The sequence below is a fragment of the Boleophthalmus pectinirostris genome, unplaced genomic scaffold (assembly GCF_026225935.1).
Source record: "Boleophthalmus pectinirostris isolate CB_2022bp ecotype Guang Dong unplaced genomic scaffold, ASM2622593v1 HiC_scaffold_6, whole genome shotgun sequence".
NCBI lineage: Eukaryota > Metazoa > Chordata > Actinopteri > Gobiiformes > Gobiidae > Boleophthalmus > Boleophthalmus pectinirostris.
The window spans coordinates 1,414,140-1,437,305 of NW_026571447.1; the positions used below are offsets into that span (position 1 = coordinate 1,414,140).

The 23,166-nt window shown below is 44.0% G+C and overlaps 2 protein-coding genes across 2 annotated transcripts in view; both read left to right on the forward strand.

The window, feature by feature from the left end:
• si:dkey-22o22.2 (neural-cadherin) overlaps positions 1 to 13,628 on the forward strand; it is a 100,523-nt gene extending 86,895 nt beyond the window's left edge. Inside the window, exons 21-34 of the mRNA XM_055163334.1 lie at positions 1,518 to 1,611; positions 1,722 to 1,906; positions 2,520 to 2,752; positions 6,159 to 6,398; positions 7,374 to 7,639; positions 7,727 to 7,971; positions 8,422 to 8,549; positions 8,631 to 8,704; positions 10,691 to 10,802; positions 11,123 to 11,303; positions 11,422 to 11,585; positions 11,735 to 11,806; positions 13,128 to 13,410; positions 13,513 to 13,628. Coding sequence (XP_055019309.1) covers positions 1,518 to 1,611; positions 1,722 to 1,906; positions 2,520 to 2,752; positions 6,159 to 6,398; positions 7,374 to 7,639; positions 7,727 to 7,971; positions 8,422 to 8,549; positions 8,631 to 8,704; positions 10,691 to 10,802; positions 11,123 to 11,303; positions 11,422 to 11,585; positions 11,735 to 11,806; positions 13,128 to 13,410; positions 13,513 to 13,628 — 2,393 coding nt within the window. The remainder of the gene's footprint in view (positions 1 to 1,517; positions 1,612 to 1,721; positions 1,907 to 2,519; positions 2,753 to 6,158; positions 6,399 to 7,373; positions 7,640 to 7,726; positions 7,972 to 8,421; positions 8,550 to 8,630; positions 8,705 to 10,690; positions 10,803 to 11,122; positions 11,304 to 11,421; positions 11,586 to 11,734; positions 11,807 to 13,127; positions 13,411 to 13,512) is intronic.
• Positions 13,629 to 13,801: 173 nt separating this feature from the next.
• LOC129411717 (neural-cadherin-like) lies at positions 13,802 to 19,441 on the forward strand. The gene is made up of 5 exons (XM_055163335.1): positions 13,802 to 14,001; positions 15,179 to 15,429; positions 18,036 to 18,193; positions 18,464 to 18,678; positions 19,257 to 19,441. The coding sequence occupies exons 1-5, from the start codon at positions 13,802 to 13,804 to the stop codon at positions 19,432 to 19,434; spliced, it is 1,002 nt and encodes a 333-aa protein (XP_055019310.1). The 3' UTR covers positions 19,435 to 19,441.
• The last annotated feature ends 3,725 nt before the right edge of the window (positions 19,442 to 23,166 follow it).

Consider the following 23,166-nt stretch of genomic DNA (forward strand, 5'->3'; position numbering starts at 1 on the left):
GGCTCAGAACACATATTTCTTCTTTTGGCAGTTAGTTTTACAATAATCCACCGTTAAATTCTCATCACAAATCCATCCCTTGGGACGCGAAAAAAAGCACAGAACACGTTCAAAATCCCCAAACTTCATCGAACAAACGCTTCAAACCATTGTCTTCTGAGAGTTTTTTCTTGTTTAGATTCTTGTGTTTTTCATCCAATTCCCCAAAGTCAGACCTGTTTAAACCTGCCCCACTTTCTCGTCTCCTGTAGAAGCCCACATCCGCCTGTAATCCCGTTAGCTGTGAAATCAGACACTGGGAAATACACCAAACAGGACTGGGATCATGATTTTCCAAAGACACAGACTGAGTAAATAGAAATGCTTTTAATTAGAGTTTAGGCCCTGGAGATATTAGGCTAAAAATATGAGATGTTACAGCCGGATTTGGTGATGAAATAGAACAGTTTAACACAGAAGAGGAGGGACAGGCATGTGGGGCTGAAATGAGGATTTTAATCAGAAAAATTACTGATTTAAAGCACTAAAAATACAGTTAAGTTTAGGGCTGGGTGTCATGAAGAAGTTGCCGATACAATACATACCTCGATACATAGACCATGATACGATACACGCCTCGATACGTAGACCACGATATGATACACACCTCGATACATAGACTATGATACGATACACACCTCGATACACAGACCACGATACAATACATAGACCGCGATATGATACATAGAACGCGATGCGATACATACCTCGATACATAGACTGCGATGCGATACACAGCACGATACATAGACCACGATACGATACACACCTCGATACATAGACCACGATACGATACACACCTCGATACATAGACCACGATACGATACACACCTCGATACATAGACTGCGATGCGATACACACCTCGATACATAGACCACGATACGATACATACCTCGATACATAGACCACGATACGATACATACCTCGATACATAGACCGCGATATATTACATACCTCGATACATAGACCGCGATACGATACATAGACTGCGATATGATACATACCTCGATACATAGACCGCGATACGATACATACCTCGATACATAGACCGCGATACGATACATACCTCGAAACATAGACCACGATACGTCCTGCTTTAGTTGCCGATATGATAAATATCTCAATACAATGAGCTTTTGTTTCGATATGATAATATTTCAAATCAATTCAATACGCTTCAGTGAAAAATAAAGGCTTAATCATGGCTGTGATACTAAAAGTCTTTGTTAAACCACTTCTTGTGCAAAGTTCATATGAAACACAAACACACAAACAAGTTTCCTTCCTGTAAACAAGCAACAAAACTGTAGCTGTAATAAAATATTTATGTAAAGTATACCCAAAAAAACCCCTCTTGGTGATATATCGATACAGCAGTCCACAATATCGATACTGTATCATCACATTAGACGATACAATACTGAGCTGATTGTGATTGAAACCTCTTTACCTCTGTGTGTGTGTGTGTGTGTGTTAGGTCTCCTCCCTGAGACGCTCCTGGGGAAGGTCCAAGCTCCAGACCCGGACGACTGGGGACAGAAACACTACAGCTTCAAAGGGACTCCACCCAGGTACAGGTTTAGTCCTGGTTTAGTCTTAGTTTAGTTTTGCTTTAGTCTTATTTTAGTCTCAGCTTTAGTCCTGTTTTAGTCCTGGTTGAACGTCTTGTTCTTCTGTGCAGTGTTTTCAGTCTGAACCAGAGCTCGGGTCACCTGTCCATCTCTGAGGCCACGCCCCCTGGCTCGTACCTGCTGCAGGTGGGCGTGGCCGACCACACCTGGCCTGAGGTCACCTGCAGCGTGAGCGTGGAGGTGAGAGAGCTCCCCCCAGAGGCCCTGAGGAACGCTGCAGCCATCAGGATACACAGTGAGTACGACTACTACTACTACTACTACTGCTACTACTACTACTACTACTACTACTACTACTACTATCTATATTAAAACTGCTACTTTTACAACTGCTGCTGCTACTACTACTACTTCTACTGATATTATAACTGCAACTACCACTACTACCACTACCACTACCACTACTACTACTACTACTACTACTACTACTACTACTACTACTATTTGAAAGCAGCCTATTAAGCAGGTCATTTAAGTTTGTTTCTACATTTAAATCTACACTCCCAAATATGACATGTTGTTTTAAAAGCTCCTCTCTCCTCCATCTCTCCTCTCTTTTTTCCTCCTCTCCCTCCTTTCTTCTCCCCCCTCTCCCCTTCACCCTCTAACTTTTCCCCATTCACTTTCCCTCTCTCTCAATTCTCTCTCTCTTTTGCCCCTCTTCTCCGCTCTCCTCTCTCCCTTCTCTCCTCTTCTCTTTCTCTCTCTTCCTCTTCTCTTTTTCCCATTTTCCTTTCTTCTCTCCTTTACTACCCCACCTCTCTCTCCCTACCTTGTCTCCCCCCTGTCTTTCTCTACCCCCTTTCTCTCTGTCCTCCCTGTCTTCTCTCTCTCTCTCCATCTCTCAGATTGGACTCAGGATCAGTTCTTCGGCCCTGGCCTTGAGCAGAGTGTGTTTTCTCGTCTCTCTGGAGCCGTGTCAGACCTTCTCCACCTCCCCCCTGACTACGTGGATGTCTTCTCCCTGAGAGAGGTCTCCCTCCCTGGGTACACGGCTCTGGACCTCTGGCTCTCTGCTCACGGAGCCTCCTACCTCCCACCAGAGAAAGTACTCGCATACATGAGCGCATACAAGGACAAGGTGAGGACAGAAGTGTGACTGTTGTGACCATAGTAACATTTCAAACTCGATTTCAATAATATCCTGATGATAATCTGATGATAATAAAAACACTCATATGCTAGTTTTGATACTTTTGAAAACCCTACAGTCTGATCATCTCTCTGTATGTGCCATCTTCTTGTCTCCATGGAGATACAAGTTTAATGTGGGAAAAAATGTAAAGCAACAACATCCTCATGCATGGAGACAGATTCTCCACCAGAAAAGTGACATAGTGCAGCTTTAAAGCAAGGTTTTTGATAAAAAAAATAAAAAATAAAAATAAAAATATATAATATATATATATATATATATATATATATATATATATATATATATATATATATATATATATATATATATATATATATATATATATATATATATATATAGATAGATAGATAGATAGATAGATAGATATAGTGCGCGCGCGCGCGTGTGTGTGTGTGTGTTGCTCTCATACAGCAGGAGGCTGTGGGGTTAAGTGCTGCACATCTGCCCTGTGTACCGCTCATGTTTAATGCAGAACGTTTAATGTAGACACTTCACACATGCACACACGTACACACATACATACACATACACACACGTACACACACATACATACACATACACATACATACACACACATACACACGTACACACATACATACACATACACATACATACATACACATACACATACATACACACACATACATACACACACATACATACACACACACACATACATACACATACACATACATACACACACATACATACACATACATACACATACACATACATACACATACAGACATACACACATACACACACACAAATACACATACATACATACATACATGCATACACACACATACATACACATACATACACACACACATACAACATACACACATACACATACACACACATACATACACACACATACACACACATACATACACACACATACATACACACATACATACACACACATACATACACATACATACATACACATACACACATACATACATACACACACACATACATACATACATACACATACATACATACATACACATACATACATACACGCATACACACATACATACATACGTACACACATACGTGTATACATACATACATACACACACATACATACACATACATACATACACACATACACGCATACACACATACATACATACGTACACACATACATATATACATACATACATACACACACATACACAGATACACAGTGTTCAGAGCATGGGTCAGGGCGTTCGCATGTAAACAGTGTGTGGATGTGTCTGGGCCTCCTGTGTGTCTGTGGTCTGATCTCAGGTGTCAGTGTGGTGTCAGTCTGGTGCTGCGTCTTTGAGAGTTCATGTGTTGGACACACAAACAGAGGTGAACTTTTGGTGTTTGGCGTGCCATGTCAGCCAATCCCAGACTACTTTCCTGTGACACAGTGACATCATTATCCAGAAGAAGAAGAAAGAGACAGATGCTGATGCTTTAATGTCACTCTCCTGCTCTGCCACAAAAAACCACAAACACTAGGCACTCACAGACCAGAACCGACGCCCTGGACCAGCAGCAGAAGCATCTGTCCTCAAGTACAAAGGCGTCCAACTAGTTAACTTCTCATGATGCTGGTTCAGATGTGGGGGATGGGACAGAAGCAGCAGACACTTTTCAATATGAGGACACTAAAGTTCACTCATTAAAGGTTAGAAGTGTGACATGATGGTGTACTGTGAAAACAGAGGTGTTCGTGCATTCGTGTGGTAGAACATGTGCTCCATATCAGCTCTGGCTCTGGCACCTGTCTCCTTTTCTTTCACAGTTAATACAAAAATAATATAACTGACTTGTAGCTTTTGTTTTGTTGAACCTTAAAATTGTTTTTACAATGTCAAAGTGTCAAAGTGTCACAGACTTCTAAACCTACCGACAAGGAAACAAAGATTCAAACACAAAACATGTCAAAAGCAACGAGAAGCAGAGAGAAAGGTGAGAACCAAACTAAGACGAAGAAGATGAGAGGCAGAGACAGCGAAACAGAAACCAAGACTAAATCGGAGCTAAACCAGGACTGAACAAAGAATAAACCAGCACTGAACCAAGACTAATCAAATAATGGATTATGGGTTATACCTTGAACTAAACTAAGAAATAATCACGGACTACACCAGAACTCCGCTGTATTTGCTCACCGGATAAAACAAATATAATAGTGAGGACTTGTGGTAGAAAAATGAAACATTCACAGATAAAATGAATCGTTTGAAGTTTCTCATTTTTATTTTGGTGTTTTTTCTCCAAACGCAGGATTCCCGCAGGTTTGTGCTCCTGCTACAGATGCTCTGACAGACTGTGACAAAACATGAGACACAAATATAAAAGAACAGAGGAGAGAGGAACTGACAACACGCTGTCAGGAGAGAGGGAGAGAGAGGGAGCGAGGGGAGAGAGAGTGAAGAGGGAGAAAGAGGAGATAGAGAGGAGAGGGAGGAGAAAGTGGGACAAGAGAAGTGGAAACAGGGAGAAGGGGAGAGAGGGAGAATGAGAAGGAAAGAGAGGAGAATGGTGCAAGAGGGGGAGAAGGAGAAGGAAATATAGGAAGAAAGCAAAGGGGGATGGGGGGGCAGAAAGGAACGAGCGAGAGAGTCACAACAAACTGACAAGTGTGTTTCTGAATGAGGCTTCTAGAGGAGCAGGAACACACTTTACTGGATTTCTTGAATTTGCCAAAATGTAAATGAGGAGGGTCCTGTGGTGGTTCTTGAGGCAGGCGAGGTGGGCATTACCCGAGGGGCGGCGAGAGGAGAGGGTCAGCTGCTCCAAACATACAGCACAATGCTTCAACTGCCCCTTCATGCCCCTTTACTGCAGTCTAGACTAGGGTGACCAGAATTTCAAACTCAAAAATTGGGACACTCTCGAGTTTGGGCGGTTGGTAATAATAAAATAGTGAAACGAGTGCGTAATTAAGGAGAATTGTTCTGCACTTGGCCCATTCATGACGAACATGAGTCAGTATAGTCACATTTTTAAGCAGTTTTTCTATATTTTACCTTAACAAATGTCAATGTACGCCTCTCTTTACTGTCAGCAAGTATTAAATTGGTCCAAAATAGAGACACTTGACTAATTTCATATATAAAACTGGGACAAATCAATGGTTTTGGATAAATCTGGACTTTAGGAAAATCTAAAAAATCTCTGCATGAATGGAGGAGGAGGTAGAGAGGATCTCAAATTTGAAGTTCCTGGGTGTGTAAATCAGTGAGGACCTGACCTGGAGCCTGAACACCTCCAGCATCATAAAGCGTGCACAGCAGAGACTGTTTTTTTTTTGCGAACACTCTGCCACAATGGGCTCTCCCAGAAGCTGCTCATCAACTTCTCTCAGTGCACCATGGAAAGTGTTCTGACGTACTGCTGCACATCACAGTACGGAGCACACACAGCTGCTGAAGAGGAGGACCTGCAGCGAGGGGTGAGAACAGCTCAGAGGGCGGTGGGCTCCTTGCTCCCGAACCTGGCCATCAACTACTCTTCACGTCTCTGCACACCGGTCTCCAACATCCTGAAGGACTCACACACCCTGGGACCTGCCTCTTCTGTGGTCTCCTCTCGAGAAGGCTTCAAACCCCCCCTCACACGCACAAACAGTCTGTAACAGCTTCTACCCACGAGCCCCAGGAGCACAGGCTCAGATAAAAGGCCTGAAGGGACTCCGTGCAATAACCTATTTATTTATTTATATTTATTCATTGTTACTGTTACAGATTTGCTCTGTTGAAGTTTTGTTGTATTTTGTACAATGACAATAAATCAAATCTGAATCTATAAATCTGCTGGGACAGGGCACAGGCTCTAAACTGGGACAGTCCTGGGTAAACAGGGATGTCTGGTCACCTTAGTCTAGACCAGACATGTCAAACTCAGGCCCGGGGGCCAAATTTGGTCTGCAATATAATTATATTTGACCCACGAGATAATTTTAAATATGTATTAGAGCTGCCCACCGGCTACAGATAAACTATAGAGACATAATTTATTTAAAATTGTTGTTATTATTTTATATTATGCTTGTTCTGAAAAGGTTTAACATTACACATCTCAAAAGAAGAGAAAACATGCAAATTTTCTTGACATTTTTCAATAAATATTTAGTCTGACCCACGCATTAGTCACAGTTTTTAATTTTGGCCTCTGTGAATTTGAGTTTGACACTCCTGGTATAGACTCTGTTGTCTATAGTCTGTAAATGTCATGATGATCATTTTGAAAAGGAATCTCATGCAAAAAGCTACTAATGTGGCCAAGACAAAAATGAAAGAGAAATGTTAAAGCCTCAAAGAATTCTCTTAAAATTCACAGTACTTTGTCTTCCAAATACAACAGATAAATGAATTAGAATGAATGTTTTGTTGTATATAATTACAACAGTAAAAATCACTGATCACATTGTGTAAACACACACCAAACATCAAACATCAGTGGGTTTTCTGATTATTGTTATCTGCTTTTTCCTGTCCTGTACCCAGTGATGAATCATCATCATTATTAAACCCTTGTCTTCTCTCTTCTCTCTCAGCTGGAGTCCTCTCTGGGTGTCTCTCTGTCTCCGATGGATGACTGTCCCCTGGTGGACTGCTCTGGCGGCTGCAGCACAGAGGTGGACTTCAGTCTAGACCCCATCCCACTGGGGTCTGGTCCCGTGGTCCTGGTCTCAGTTAAACCCTCAGTGAAGACTGAGTGTGGCTGTAGATCCAGAGAGCACACCCATGGCTCCTGCTCCTCCTACCCCACAAACCCCTGCCTGAACGGGGGCAGCTGCTCCGACGGGCCCCTGGGCTTCAGGTGAGGACCGGAGGACAAGGACTTATGCCTCTGGAGTGTGGGGCAGCAGAGAAGTCCTGTAGGTGTAATGCCCGTGTCACCCTGTAGGTGCCGCTGTCCCCCTCTGCTGGACGGCCCTCGCTGTGAGCTGACTCGTATCTCATTCGGAGGTTCTGGCTTCTCCTGGTTTCCTCCTCTTCGGCTCTGCTCCTTCAGTCGTCTGTCTCTGGAGTTCCTCTCTGAGTCGTCCTCTGGGCTCCTGCTGTACCAGGGGCCCCTGACTCCAGCACAGGGAGAGGGCCAGAGTCCCCTCACTCCAGCACAGGGAGAGAGTCAGGAGTTCATCGCTCTGGGTCAGTGCTGCTGTTACTTGACTTTATTTTCTTTTTTTTTTAAGCTGAAAAAATGCACACAGAAATATAAAGCCATTATTCTTATCATTTGAATCACTGAGTATGATAAACATATATAAAGTTATGAATAAGCTTTTCTTTTCAACAAGTGTGATGTTTTCTCATACTTGAGACAAACATCTGATTGTTCTAGTTTGTATCTGGTGAAAAGAAGTGGTCCATGTACAGATCCTTGTGGTACTCTGTAAAGAACAGGGGATGGGTAAAGCACTGAAAAAACCTGAAAAACAGAACTAATTCATTTTAAACGGTTAGTCCTCACTTACCTCCTGCATTCTGAGTTGCCTGGAATCAAGAATATACCTGCTTCAATATTTTATACAGATGTGAGTGCGGTCACCTCTGAGGATGACATGAGTGTTATTTCATGCGCCTGTTTTGTCTCCTCAGAGCTGATCGAAGGCGTCGCCGTCCTCAGTCTAAACCTGGGATCAGAGACAGTGACTCTGGCTCTGTCCTCTGAGTCTGCAGTGAGAGACCGAGCCTGGCACCGGCTGGACGTCCTCATTCAGGGGGAGGTGAGAGAGTTAAAGGTCATTCAAACTCCACAGGTCAGAGGTCAAATCCAGAGGAGTGAAATTACCTCTGTTGTGTTTCAGTTTGTGGAGCTGAGTCTGGATCAGTGCAGTGAGTCGGGCTGCAGAGCGAGCGGACATGTTACTGGAGAACACAGGTAAAAATAGATTCAAAACACACCTTCTGTATATTTACACATTTTTATGGGAGTAAAGGGATTAAACTAAATCCATGGATGTGCAGTGGGTTTCTCAAAAAGGTTTATATAATGTAATTTTTCAAGTGGGAGCATGTATCTGATTTAAAGAAGTGGTCCAAGTACAGATCCTTGGGGTGCAAGGTTTACTGTTTAAAAATAAATAAATAAAAACAAAACTAGTTAATCCTAATTATTTACTGCAGTGAGTTAATAACAGTACAGTACAGTACAGTGTAACTTAGTAAACTTAATGAACTGGACAAAACAGGAACCAGAGCAGAATCAGATCAGACCTGAGACTCGACTCTGCACAATCTACAGTTTGTATATTTGATATTATATGGAAGCCTGTGCATTACATTTGAAACATTTAGGCTTGTCTATGATCCAAATAATACAAAATCTTACCAAATAAAAACGAGATGACAGAAGCCCCACAGCCTCTGTACCCCGGCCGCCACCACCTCCACAAACCCAGAGCGGAGCGCACCGCAACCATCGGTCCCACTGCTCAATAGATACTTCATGCCACTGGACGGACCCTCACCGCCAAAAGCTCCAGCTCCGCTGCACAACATGTATACGTGCGACAACACCATCGGCCGCTCAGGTTTGAACACAGGCCACAGAACCCCAGGTAACAGCGGCCGAGCACGACACGGCCCAGAGGTCCCAGCGTAAGTGCACCTCTAAGTACAGCAGGCGCTGGGACAGACAGTCGCTCTAACTGGACGTTCGTGAGCAAATCCCACGCCTCAGAAAAACTGTTGTGCCCTGAGTGCCCTGTGTGTTATATACGTGTATTATTTATCTGATGCCTGATCGGACCATAACGTCCGAATCCGGATCGAGTCCACAGTCACGTGATCTGCGCCAATTTCCAATCACGGATCAGGACAACCCTAGTTAATAACAACAACTAGCATGTTAACAATGCTCCAGGCTTCCTGGTAATAAAGACCACCTCACAAATGAGATGTTACATTTAAAGGGGCTTTTTAAATTAAAATAATAATAATAATAATAACTAAAACTGATTAATTAAATGGACACAGCCAGTGCAGATTTTAGGGACTGATTCCACATCACGCTGCTACGCCCTGTGCACCACTAGGGCTGGTATCATTAAGAAGTTGGTGATACAATACATACCTCAATACATAAGACCATATACAATACATATCTCGATACAGTGCACTTTTGATTCAATATATTTCAAATCAATTCAATGTGGTTCAATAAAAAAATAAAGTCTAAATCATGTCTGTGATACTAAAAGTCTTTGTAAAACCACATCTTGTGCAAAGTTCATATGAAACACAAAAATTTTAATCAACAAAACAGTGAAAATGTCAAATGTGTCGTGATAAATGATTTTCCTTCCTCTAAACAACCAACAAAACTGTAGCTGTAACAGAATAATTTAGTAAAATATATGAAAAATACTCAGTACAGCAGCCCATGATATTGATACTGTATCATCAAATTAAGCTATAGGATATTTTGATATTTTTGTACACCCTTACGTCACACCCCACTCCACAATATCGTCTCTGTCTCTCGCTCACTGATCTATTTCATCTCCTCAAGGACACTGAGAAGACAATTTTAAAAACCTCCTTCCTTCTTCCATGTTTTGACTTTTGAGAGCTACATCATGAGGTCAGCAATAACGACCAGGGAGAACAGACCAATGAGGAGAAACTTTTAGTGCTTGGTGAATCTGAACCTTTATTTGACTTCAAGAGTTGCTTATACAATATACAATTTATCTGTACTTGGGCAAGACACATTTTGCTCAAATACATGTGAAAAATCAGGTCCATGGACTCATGATACTTTAAGATGTAATATCATAATAATAGTATTGTTCACCATTCATCAGCTTCAGTACTTACATTTTATCTAAACATCTCTGACCGCGGAGCTGTTCTGTGTGTGCAGGCTGCTGGACGTGTGGCTCCCCCTGCAGGTGGGTGGGGTGAAGCACTTCTCTCCTCTGCACAGATTCACCAGCTTCAGCGGCTGCATCAGGAACCTCGTGGTGAACTCAGAGGTGACGGAACCAGATCAGAAATTAGAATAAAAGACCATAACTATGAAAGATTTACTGTTTTTGAAAATAATCACCAAACTTCTGATCCACAAAAATTGAAGCTTCTCATTCATTGTTTTTGAAATCTGCAATCTGACAGTTAAACAGCAAATTCCACCATAGGATTCTGACCTGTCCTCCTGCTCACTTTAAACTACAGAGATTCTACAATGTGACTACAATGTCGTGCAAACACAGCCTAATCCCGAGTGGGACTTTTCTGTGTGTAGTTTGCATGTTCTCCCTGTGCATTGACTCTGTTCCTTCTCCTTGTGTTGTAGGTGTATGATCTGGCTTCTCCAGCAGAAAGTCTGGACTCGTACCCGGGCTGCAGGCTCACAGACGGACTGTGTCTGACCACCACAGGCCCCTCTTGTGGAGAACATGCCTCCTGTACATCCCAGTGGGGCTCCTTCAGCTGTGACTGCCACCCAGGGTTCACCGGACACAAGTGTGAGACAGGTGAGAAAGACAGGAGCAGACAGGAGAAGAGCCACAGGAGCAGACAGGAAAGATAACTAAGGCAAGGAAAGTTTGAGGAGATTGTAAAATGTTAAACCATCCTGAACGTTGTGTGCAGTGGTCCCAGAGTTTTCTTTAGCCGGGGATAGTGTGGTGCGACTCCAGCCCAGAGGAGGTGCTAATCCTCGGAGAACATCAGTTCAACTGCTGCTAAGGACCAGAGATGAACAGGGGACCATTCTGACAGTGGAGACGAGAGATGGACACTATCTGTGTTTGGAGGTGAGGACTGAACCAGAACTAAACCAGGACTATAGCAGGACTACAGCAGGAACATACATGAGAGTAGGAACTTACACTGATCAGTAAACTGAGAGCTTTGCCTTTGGACTCAGGTTCATCTTAACGGTCTGATATAAAATCCTCTGTAGGGAGAAGACCCTAGACACCAAATGCTTGTCTATGAGCACCTGCCCAAGGCCTGGTTAAAGAGGGGAGGCAATGTAGGCCATGTAATGGACTTAGATTTTGTCTCTTCATTAGGGGACACATAATGGGGCAAATTGGCTGCTTGGATGATCTGAACACTCCAACCCCTCCAGAACATTAAAGGGATAGTTTGGGATTTTTGACATAAATCTGTATGTCACCCCCGTGAGCAGTGTCGTGCATCCACACTGACTTACCCCCGACAGTGTCTGGTGAGCCAAGATACTGGCTGTTTTCGGTGCTGACGAAAGTAGTTCGGCAAGTTGTGTGGGGACTGTATAATAAAGCGTTTTTCTTCTCAAAACAATCTGTGTTCAAAAGAGTGATACATTTGCATCACAAAACCATCATCGTCTAAAAAGTCAGACCTCATAATTGCTTGGCACTATTTTCTTTCCATTCGTATCACTGCGCGCTGCCGTCAGGTGGCAGCCGCGCACGGATCCATCACTTTTTGCAGTTGTTCAGCAGTGTTTACATGCGCAGACCGCCGCCACGCGAGAGAGCTAACGAGAGAGCTAGAGCCATAAGTATATAAGCTTGTATAAGATACATATGAATATATCTAAAAAAATGGTGCGGACGCTTGATTCTCCAAGGTGTAACAACAAAAATCAGTCTGAATCTCCACACACATTTCACCGTTTTCCTGTCACGGACTTTGCGCTGAGGAAACTTTGGGTTCACAAAGATCTCCCCTTGGCTTTGTGGTAAAGGCAAAGTCTTTATTGTCGGTGTCATAATCAGACATGTTGTTGCTAACATTCCGAGCAGTAAACAAAGTGAACCAGGCTTATATACTTATGGCTCTAGCTCTCTCGTTAGCTCTCTCACGTCGCGGCGGTCTGCGCATGTAAACACTGCCAAACAACTGCAGAAAGTGATGTATTCATGCGCGGCTGTCACCTGGAGGCAGCGCGCAGTGATACGAACGGAAAGAAAATAGTGCCAAGCAATAATGAGGTCTGACTTTTTTGGCGACGATGGTTTTGTGATGCAAATGTATCACTCTTTTGAACACATATTGTTTTGAGAAGAAAAACTCTTTATTATACAGTCCCCAGCCAACTTGCCAGACTACTTTCGTCAGCACCAAAAACGGACAGTATCTCGGCTCACCGGACACTGTCAGGGGTAAGTCAGTGTTGATGCACGACTCTGCTCATGGGGATCACATACAGATTTATGTCAAAAATCCCGAACTATCCCTTTAAGGCGGCTGTTCATGGACAGGGCAGTTTTATGGAATTAGTTTGGACTGTTTAAACTGACTTTATTTGGCCTTTTCTGATCTGTTCAGACTGACTTTTTCCTCTGTTCTGTCCTTTACTGCAGGTCAGAGCTGGTCTCCTCTTGGTCCACTCAGACCTGGGATCTGGACCTCAGACTCTGGTTCTTTCTGGGCTCAGAGTGAATGTGGGGGAGTGGATCTATGCCGAGCTCTACCGCTACGATACCCACCTCTCCCTGAGCCTGGAGGGGGGAGGGGGGAGGAGGGAGGTGGAGGGGAAGGTGGACAGGGGAAGAGGGGGAGGAGGAGGAGGGGTGGAGATGAACCAGGTCACTGTGACTGTGGGGAGAGGAGACAGAGGAGACAACGGGACCACAGGGTTTCAAGGTAAGAACTAGAACTGAGCAACCCCAAATCTCCACGATCCTGTCACTCCTCATTATATAGTTTAGTTTTTTCTCTAATTACATAACAGCCACTCTAATTCAGGTTTACAGTCGACTGTCCACCTTCATTTTAAAGCCACAAACCAGTCATCTGAAGACAGTGAGGCGCAGAATTTAAGCAAGGACAAGGCTATAACGCTTCTCTCAGGGCAGAGCTAATCTACCCCCCTCCTCTATGAGCTGTGTAGACCATTTGTCAAGAGTTCAAATAGTATACAGTACAGTACAGTACAGTACAGTACAATACAGTACAGCACAGCATAGTACAAATAGTACTCAGTATTTTGTCCTTTGACAAATAACTGACATTTGTAAATTGAACCTGGCGGCTGATGGATGCTCTTGTCATAGGCTGCCTGAGGGATGTTCGATTCAACGGCCTGCTGCTCCCTCTGGACGGGCGGGGCTCTGAGGGTGTGTCCGTGCTGGAGAACAGGGGCGTGTCCACAGGCTGTTACAGCGAATCGTGTCACTCCGTTCCGTGCTCCGCCCCTTTGCGCTGTGTGGATCTGTGGAGGAAACATGAGTGCAGGTGAGGCTGTATGCTCAGACTGTATAAAGGGAAGGACATCACCCAGAGCATTCAGCTCCAGCCAAATGAAGCTCAGCGAGGTTTGCAGTTATTTGGAGTCAAGTTCCATATTTGGAATTCGGATGTTAGCAACCAAAGAGCCAATCCCCTCCCGCCTGCAATGCTAGTTTGGCAAGAAGCAGACATTTAGTAACACTGTCAGTCAAACCTGTTACTAAAGCACGGACGGACCTCTGGGACACAAGGCGTCTGTTTGGTCTGTTATTAATGTTCTTATCTTGATTTAAGAACCAAGTAGTGAAATAAAAAACCCAGTATCACTCAGAATGTCTCAATATGAACATTGTGAAGTCAGAATCACAGGGCCACAGTCGATGGAGATGGAGGTGCACTGATGCTCACTTCTAACTAGGTTAGCTATGTCTATGTATGTCTATATATATTATATCTGTATATATTTATACATACAGTCTATGGTATAAACTCAGTGTAGGAAAGTTCACCTCAAGCCAAGATCTCTTAAGGATCTGATAAGATTCCAGACAGCAAAAATAGTGTACAATGCAAAAGGAAAGAACTACCAAAAAATATTCAGAAACATTTTATTGTAAGAGAAAATATTTATAATTTAAGGAGAATGTGTCTCTTTAAAATGGCCAGAGTCCGAACAACAAGGAAAAGTTTCTCTATTTTAATTTGTGGAAAAATTAAAATATTAATTAATAAATGACATGATCCTTACCTGTTACAAAGTGGTCACTGCAAACTTGAGCATTGTCTGTTTCTGCACCTCCAGTTTTTGCCAGAGATGATCAATCTACTTTTGTCATCTTTTTTCTGTCAGTTTTTGAAACTAACTCCCTTGTGACTCCTAACTCCTCCCTTGCAACACTTATTTGTCTTTTTCCTGATTAGAGCGTTTGTAGCAACCACAGACTTCACAGAAATTTGGCATTTTGACACTGAGTTATCAGAGGTAAACACAGTTTTGTGCGTCTGTCTTTACTTCCTAACCCCATCTGCTTTTGGTGATGTCTGAAACCAGCAGTAGACTTCTACAGGCCCCGCCCTCCATCTGAAATTGAGACATTGACTTGTACATCTGTGTGTTTTCACGTCTTGTGTTTGTGCTGTCTGATGCATCGCTCCCTCATTTCATTCTGCCTTCATTTCCCAGGTGCCCCGGCTCTCAGATGCTGCTCTCTGATTCGTCGGGTCGCCAACGATGTGTCCCATCGCCGTGCCGACCGACTTCGTGCCGCCACGGCTCGGTGTGTCAGCCGCTGTCTGCTGACCACTTCCTGTGTCGTTGTCCAGATGGGGTCAAAGGTCACCGGTGCGAGCTGGGGTCACTGAGGGGTCACCGCACGGCAGCGCTCAGCCCCAGCTCCATCCTCGCCATCAGCATGTGCCTGCTCGTCTTTCTCGGTAAGAAAAAATAAAACAGAAGTGTCAATAAAATAGAACCAAAAATAAAAGGAATTGATTGTGTGTGTCTGGAGGGTTTCCTCTGGTTTCCCCCATCAACCCAAAACATGCACTATAGGACACATCCTCCATTTATTGTCACCACATTCCAAACAGGAAGTGAGCACAGGCACGCTTCCAGCTCCATAGACTCTGCTCCAGTTCACTTTCTGTTGAAAAACTGTCATCCCTCTCTGTAACTTCTGATGTCAGGATGTTTGTCATCCAGGTTGGGTCCTTCACTAAGAGAAATTCAATTCTCTCAGCTGGAATGGTCCTCAAAATCTTTTGTCCAGTTGACAGAATTGAATTTCTCTTGTGCAATGCTGATGTCTGGCTTGTCATTTTGGCCTTAAAATGTTCGTAATCACCTGCTCCACATGATACTGAGGTTTTTATTTTACTATTTTGCCCCTAAATTAAGATATGAACATTAATAATAGACCAATCGAGCGCCTTCTTTCCCCAAGGTCACTCTAAATGCCCGCCCCCTGCTAAACCAGGGGTGTGGATGGTAAGGGGCGTTACCTTCTACAAGCCTCACTCCTGATTGGCTGTTTGGTTGCTGTGATACTCATAGTCGAAATTCCAAAAATGTAACTTGGTTCCAAATTTGTCTCTGCCAGCCTCAGTGAGCTTCATTTGACTGGAGCTGAACACTGTGGGTGATGGCACACTCACTTTGGCCACTTGTTTATACAGTCTGTGGTCTAAGCCTGACTCTGAGTTTAAACCTGGTCTGGTCACGTTTCCCAGATAAAGTGTGTCCTGTTCAGTTGTTGTGTAACTGTCCCATCGACCAAAGCTGACGCACAACATTATGTAAACAACAACAGGGATACAAATGAGTCAATATGGTCTCTAATGTCCTCTTTGTTTGCAACTTCAATGTTTCAACACTTAACTTTTAAATCATTTGAACAATGTGTGCTTCTGAAAAATGTGGATAAAAACAACACACCTGTTTTGTTAGAGCTCCCCCTGCTGGTGCACTGCAGAGTGACACAGTGTAAACACAGCTACATAAACAGTATGTTCTAAACTCTTCAGACCTGGACCCTGAAAACAACCCCCTGCAAAATGAAACAGACATAATCTTGAGTTGTCAACTATTTAAAATTGTAATTGTGCTCATTTGAGTATTGTGTTATCTGTGGGGGTGTAACGATATCTAAGTCTCACAATACAATATCACTGTATGAACCTCACAGTATGATGGGGAGGCTCACGATGTAACAATATCCAAATCTCTCGGTACAATATTTTCAAGATATACATCTCACAGTACGATATGTATTACAATATTTTGTGGAGGCTAAAACTGTTAATATGTGACTTTTTCTCTTAAAATGCCTTGACAAGATTTAATCCAAAGAACAAAAACTTAAAAGTGTTAGAACTGTTATTTCTTCTTTTCATCTGCACTGAAATGGAGCAAAGGATCATGGTCTGTGAAGTTCCCTCTGTCTTTTTTTTTTTTTTTTAGCTGTTGCTGCACCATAACTCTTCATTTAAGCATTGAAACTTGTAATTGGATATATTGTGATGGTCCACGATATTACTGAGAACTTTGACAATACAATATCACAATATTTCGGTTACTGTTACATGCCTAGGGGCTCGGTCAAGCAGAAGTAAACACAAGGCCAAAAATTCAAGTTAATGCATCTGATATAAAAATGTATTGAACAGATACATATGTACTCTAGTTTATGAAACTGTTGACCTTTTTTCTGTACCATTTTTGGTTCTAAAGTTCCATCCGTTTTAAACAGAGCATGTATGAAACATGGAACAAAAATTATTTCCCAAATTTCACAGACCTGCAAATCATGTAAATAAATGGATGTATTTCATCATATCTTGTGTTATTCCATCTTTAAACTGTTGATGAAGGTACATGATTAAAAAAAAAAGTATTTAAAATGATAAAAATTAGCTTGGAAGGACTGACATATTTTATAGAAATAGTTTCCTTTCATTTTGAAGTAATATTAAAGTTTTCAGAAGAAAAAAGTTGACAAATGATGTAAAATCCTGCACCTTCTACTTGTTTGAACAATTTTCCCTCTGTTACTTTTCCCTCCGTTACCATGACTTTTCTTAATAAAAAATCTCATTAGTCAAAAAGTAAGAGGTTTTTCAACCTAATCTTGTACCACATGGTAGAAAACTATATGAAGCAAATATTCAAACCAGTTTGTTAAGGATATGGAAGTGAGAACCAAGAGTTATCACTGTTTGGATTTATTGCCCAAAAAGTGCTGCATATTTCATTCCCTCCGTTACCGACATGAGTTTTAAAATTTTTTGTCAACAACTTGAAAGAATATCACAGGTTTAACTTGACCCTGTTGGAGTGTAACTCTTTCCTACATTCTGATACTTTACTTATTTCAATAGTCCCTCTAGTTTCTGAATAAGAGACATTTGAATGTCAAAAATCTGACCCTGTTTCCCTCCGTTACCACTTGACTGGACCCCTAGTTATCTGAGCTAATTTTTCTGTGCATTTATATTGCTGTCCTGTAGTTTTGGGTCACGGCTCTGCTCCTCCTGTCCTGTAGGGGTGCTGGTGGCGGTGACCGTGTGGAATCAGAAGGGAAGCAGAAGTAAGTTCAGGAAGCGCGGTGTTTACCACGTCCCCCCAGAGCACGAGAGCTGGGAGGGCATCCGGGAGAATATCCTCAACTACAACGAGGAGGGAGGAGGAGAGCAGGACCAGGTGAGCCTCTGACCCTCTCATCTGCTCCTCTTCTCCTCTTCTCCTCTTCTCCTCTTCTCCTCTGACCCTCTCCTCCGTTCCTTTCACCCTCTCCTCTGTTGCTCTGACCCTCTGTTCCTCTGACCCTCTCCTCTGTTCCTCTGACCCTGTCCTCTGTTCCTCTGACCTTCTCCTCCGTTCCTCTGACCCTCTCCTCTGTTCCTCTGACCCTGTCCTCTGTTCCTCTGACCCTCTTCTCTGTTCCTTTGACCCTATCCTGTCTTTCTTCAGAACGGTTATGACATCTCGGAGTTGAAGCGTCCTCTGTGCTCGAGTTTGTCTCAGTCTTCTTCTTGCACCACGGCTCCTCTGCTGCGCTCTTCCCCCGGCTCACAGGAGGAGGTCCACTTCAGCGCCCCCTACAGACCGCACCACCTGCAGCCTGTGTACGCCACCCTGAGGTCCGAGCCCGACACACAGAGCCAGGGCTGGACCAGGGCCCACAGGTGAGGACTGAACCAGGACTGAACCAGGTCTGAACCGGGACACAGGACTGAACCAGGTCTGAACAAGGACTGAACCAGGACTAGCCCAGGACTGAACCAGGACTGAAGTAGGACCATATAAGGGCCAAACCAGGACCAATCCAGGACTGAACTGGAACTGAACAAGGACTAAACCAGGACTAAACCAGGACTGGACCAGGACCGAACCGGAACTGACCCAGGACCGACCCAGGACTAAACAAGGATTGGACCAGGATTAAAACAGGACTTAACCAGGTCTGAGGCAGAACTGAACCAGGACTGAACCGGGACTAAACGAGGACTGGACCAGGACTAAACTGGGACTGAACAGGGACTAACCCAGGACCGACCCAAGACCAAACTGGAATTGAACCAGGATTGACCCAGAACTGACCCAGGACAGACCCAGGACTAAACAAGGACTGGACCAGGATTAAAACAGGACTAAAGCAGAGTTTAAGTCGGGAGTGGATGGAGATCTAAACCAGGTCAGAAACGCACACAGATGAGTTTTTTGTGATGAAAAGTCTGACTCAGTGCTGCCCTCTTGTGTCCAGGACGCACGTGGATTTCCAGAGCTACGTGTCGAGGATCGTTTGGGAGGCGGACCAGCACAGCGCCGCCTTCCCTCCGGACACGCTGCACGTCTGGAGAGAGGAGGGGGCGGGGTCCAGTGCCGGGAGTCTGAGCTCGCTGGAGTCAGACATCCACAGCACAGAGCCACACGGACTCTAGGTCCATTAAAGAGGGGGTATTATTCACAATTGACTATTTGGAACCTTCTAACATGTTAAAACCAATCAAAAACTGCCTGGAGAGGTTTTAAGTGTCATCCATGCTGCACTACAAAGACAAAAGACCTGAACTCTCCAGTGTGAAACTGAGAAAAATGACTTCAGTTTCTGTTTTGTCCAGACAAAAGTAGAATAGACAAGGCTCCCAAAATTTAACAACTAGTCGCTCTAATGAAGAAATATTTGTATGTGAAAAACATTGAGTTCAAAATTGACCTTTGACCCTTATTTGTCAGTTCCTGTTCTCTTTCTTTGTATCATGAGCCAAAAATAGGTTTTGGTGTAAAGGCCAAAGGCAGAAACTGACATGATCATTATTTGATTTCCAGATTTCCATCCATCCAAAAAAAAAAAAAACACCTCACCAAGCTCCAGTCATCATGTGTTTGTGTGAAATGATACAGAAGAGTTTTGATTTTCCTGTTTAATGCTGATCGGGATCATGCAGCGACACTTCCACAGTGAAACAGACACAAGTGATTTTGAAGTAAAGTGTGTACAGTATAAATAAATACACACAATACTTTCACTTTATGGTCATGAGCTCTGGGTAATGACCGGAAGAAGAAGATTGCAGATTCAAGTGGTCGATGGCTGGGCGCTCCCTTAGAGATAGGGTGAGGAGCTCAGTCACACGGGAGGAGCTCGGAGTAGAGTCGCTGCTCCTCCACGTCGAGAGGAGACAGTTGAGGTGGCTCGGGCATCTGTTCCGGATGCCTCCTGAATACCTTCCTGGAGAGGGCATGTCCCACCGGGAGGAGGCCCTGGGGAAGACCCAGGACACGCTGGAGGGACTATGTCTCTGGGCTGGCCTGGGAACACCTCGGGGTCCCCCCAGAGGAACTGGAGGAAGTGTGTGGACAGGGAAGTCTGGGAGTCTCTGCTCAGACTGCTGCCCCTGCGATCCAGCCCTGGATAAAGTGGAAGAAAATGGAATGGAACTTTCACATTAAAGATCATTGAAGTATAACTGAATACAAAGGTTTATTTATTGAATGTGTCCAGACCCTGAGCCAAGGCCACAACAAAATAAAAGGAGGCCAGAGGTTGGATATGAAAATAAAATATATTTATGAACTAAATCAGAAACAAAACACACACTGTTTCTGCCTTTTGCTTTTGCACAAAAACTTATTTTAGTCTCATGATACAAAGACAGAAAACAGAAACTGACAAATAAGGGTCAAAGGTCAATTTTGAGCTCAATATTTTTCAGGATATTTATTCCCATGATAAAGGAGTCTCACATACAAACAAAATGACATGAACTCATTTATGACCAAACATGTTACAGTGTTCTGCCTTTTGTATGGCAGCATGCGTGTCTGGGCCCTGTTCAAACTCTCTTTCTGGTCAGCTGTAGGTGTCTGTACAAGGCTCCGCCCACAGGCCTACATCACCCATGCTCCCACATGACAGTTTTCTATAAATTCACAAAAACATGATACAAACTTATTCATAGCAACTTGACAAACCTGATGTGATGTGCAGGAGTTTCATTAGTGGGACACACACTGTTTGTGTTGTTGTTGTGCTCTGAAGGGGGAGCACTTTGTCAAAAACTAAACTGAAACTTGAAACGTGTTCATACGTTGTTTTCAATGAACAGAGCATTTTCAAAACACTAGAAGAAACATGGTGATCTAAGTATGGTTAATACCCCATATAAGTGTAATACCCTTTCTTTAAATAAAATAAAAGATCTTTTTGAAGATATGCAAAATTGAAATATCAGGTATTTTGTCTACACTGAGGAAATGGTTCAAAAGTTGCTGAAATAATTGAAACAGCAGTAAAAATATGTAAACTACGGCGTTGTTAAAGTTTGGATAATGCATTTTTTATCCAAATATTGAGGTGTTCGTTTTGACTTCAGAGTCGTTTCTTAAAGCAGGACTAGAATCAGAAGAACTAAAAGCACTTAAGCTGGTGTGGACCAATGACCTTCACACTCATGGATCTTTGTGTACTCTTTAAATAACAATGACATTTTTGCTGCCATTTTACATTTTACAAGTACAAAACTTTCCTTCACACGTAATGTTTATAATGATACCTTTGTTAGTCTTTAAGATGCAATAGAATTGTTTATTTCAAGACAAAAAAAAAGCCAGAATGTCTGTGTTAAAGACGCTGTACCTGAGTTTGACTGTGTTAAAATGTGAAAAACTGAACTAGTTCACTGTGAAGAGTTTGCACTGGTCCAAAGTCATTCCTCACTCACCTTCTGCATTCAGAGCTTCTGAATTATTCACTGACATGAGTTTATAAGCAGTTAGATGCAGACGTATGTATTTTGACCTCAAGAGCTGCTTGTATAATTGATACAAACTGGGGGTATGAAGCTAACTGCAGGCACTGTTCTGTCTGAAGCTCTGTTCAGACTCAAGTTACAGTTGGAACTACACCGTCTGATCTGACCTGCTGTTAAGTCTCCCTCTCACTTAACATCACAGTCACAAGTTGTTGAAAATCAAACCATGGACACTCTGAAAATGTGCTCTTTAAATCACTTTAGTATTTTGTGTCACCATGGTAACTGCTAAACGGCCATAGACATCCTGTATATGCAGAACCCCCCAGCATGATGTCTCTGTAAAGTATCAGTTTATCTGTAGTTTGCTCAAATACATGAGACAAAATCAGGTCCAGCGTCTTCGAGTGTGACTGGAGCATGTTTCAAAGACTGGAACAGTCGTGTTTGTCCTGAGTGAAGGAGCGGACGCTCCCTCACCCTCTCCTCACCCTCCTCCTCACTCCTCCTCCTCTCTCCTCCTCTCCTCCTCCTCCCTCCTCCTCTCTCTCCTCTCTCTCTCCCTCACCCTCCTCCTCTTCCTCCTCCTCTTCCTCACCCTCCTCCTCACCCTCCTCTCTCCTCTCTCCTCTCACCCTCCTCCTCTCTCTCTCCCTCACCCTCCTCCCTCTCTCTCTCCCTCACCCTCCTCCTCTCTCTCTCCCTCCTCCTCCTCTCTCTCCTCACCCTCCTCCTCTCTCTCTCCTCCTCCTCCTCTCCTCCTCCTCCTCCTCTCCTCTCCTCCTCCTCTCTCTCCCTCCTCCTCTCCCTCCTCCTCTCCTCTCCCTCCCTCTCTCCCTCACCTCTCCTCACCCTCCCTCCTCTCTCCTCTCCCCTCCCTCTCCCTCTCCTCTCCTCTCCCTCCTCCTCTTCCTCCTCCTCTCCCTCTCCCTCCTCCCTCCTCCCCTCCTCTCCCTCCTCCTCTCCTCTCCCCTCCTCTCCCTCACCCTCCTCTCTCCCTCACCCTCCTCACCCTCCTCTCTCCTCACCCTCTTCCTCACCCTCTCCTCTCCCTCTCCCTCCTCCTCTCCCTCTCCCTCCTCCTCTCCCTCCTCCTCTTCCTCCTCCTCTCCCTCTCCCTCCTCCTCTCCCTCCTCCTCTCCCTCCTCCTCTTCCTCTCCCTCCTCCTCTCCCTCACCCTCCTCTCTCCCTCACCCTTCTCTCCCTCACCCTCCTCCTCTCCCTCACCCTTCTCTCTCTCTCCCTCCTCCTTCTCTCTCTCTCTCCTCCTCCTCCTCTCCCTCTCCCTCCTTCTCTCCCTCCTCCTCTCCCTCACCCTTCTCTCTCTCTCTCCCTCCTCCTTCTCTCTCTCTCCCTCACCTTCCTTCTCTCTCTCTCCCTCCTCCTTCTCTCTCTCTCCCTCCTCCTTCTCTCTCTCTC

What these genes read in the sequence shown, in the direction of transcription:
- LOC129411717 (XM_055163335.1), top strand. Translation starts at nt 13,802, where the DNA reads ATGGATGCTCTTGTCATAGGCTGCCTGAGGGATGTTCGATTCAACGGC. An exon ending in TGGAGGAAACATGAGTGCAG is followed by an intron (nt 14,002 to 15,178) that starts GTGAGGCTGTAT and finishes TTCATTTCCCAG; the next exon opens with GTGCCCCGGCTCTCAGATGC. An exon ending in GGCTGGACCAGGGCCCACAG is followed by an intron (nt 18,679 to 19,256) that starts GTGAGGACTGAA and finishes TCTTGTGTCCAG; the next exon opens with GACGCACGTGGATTTCCAGA.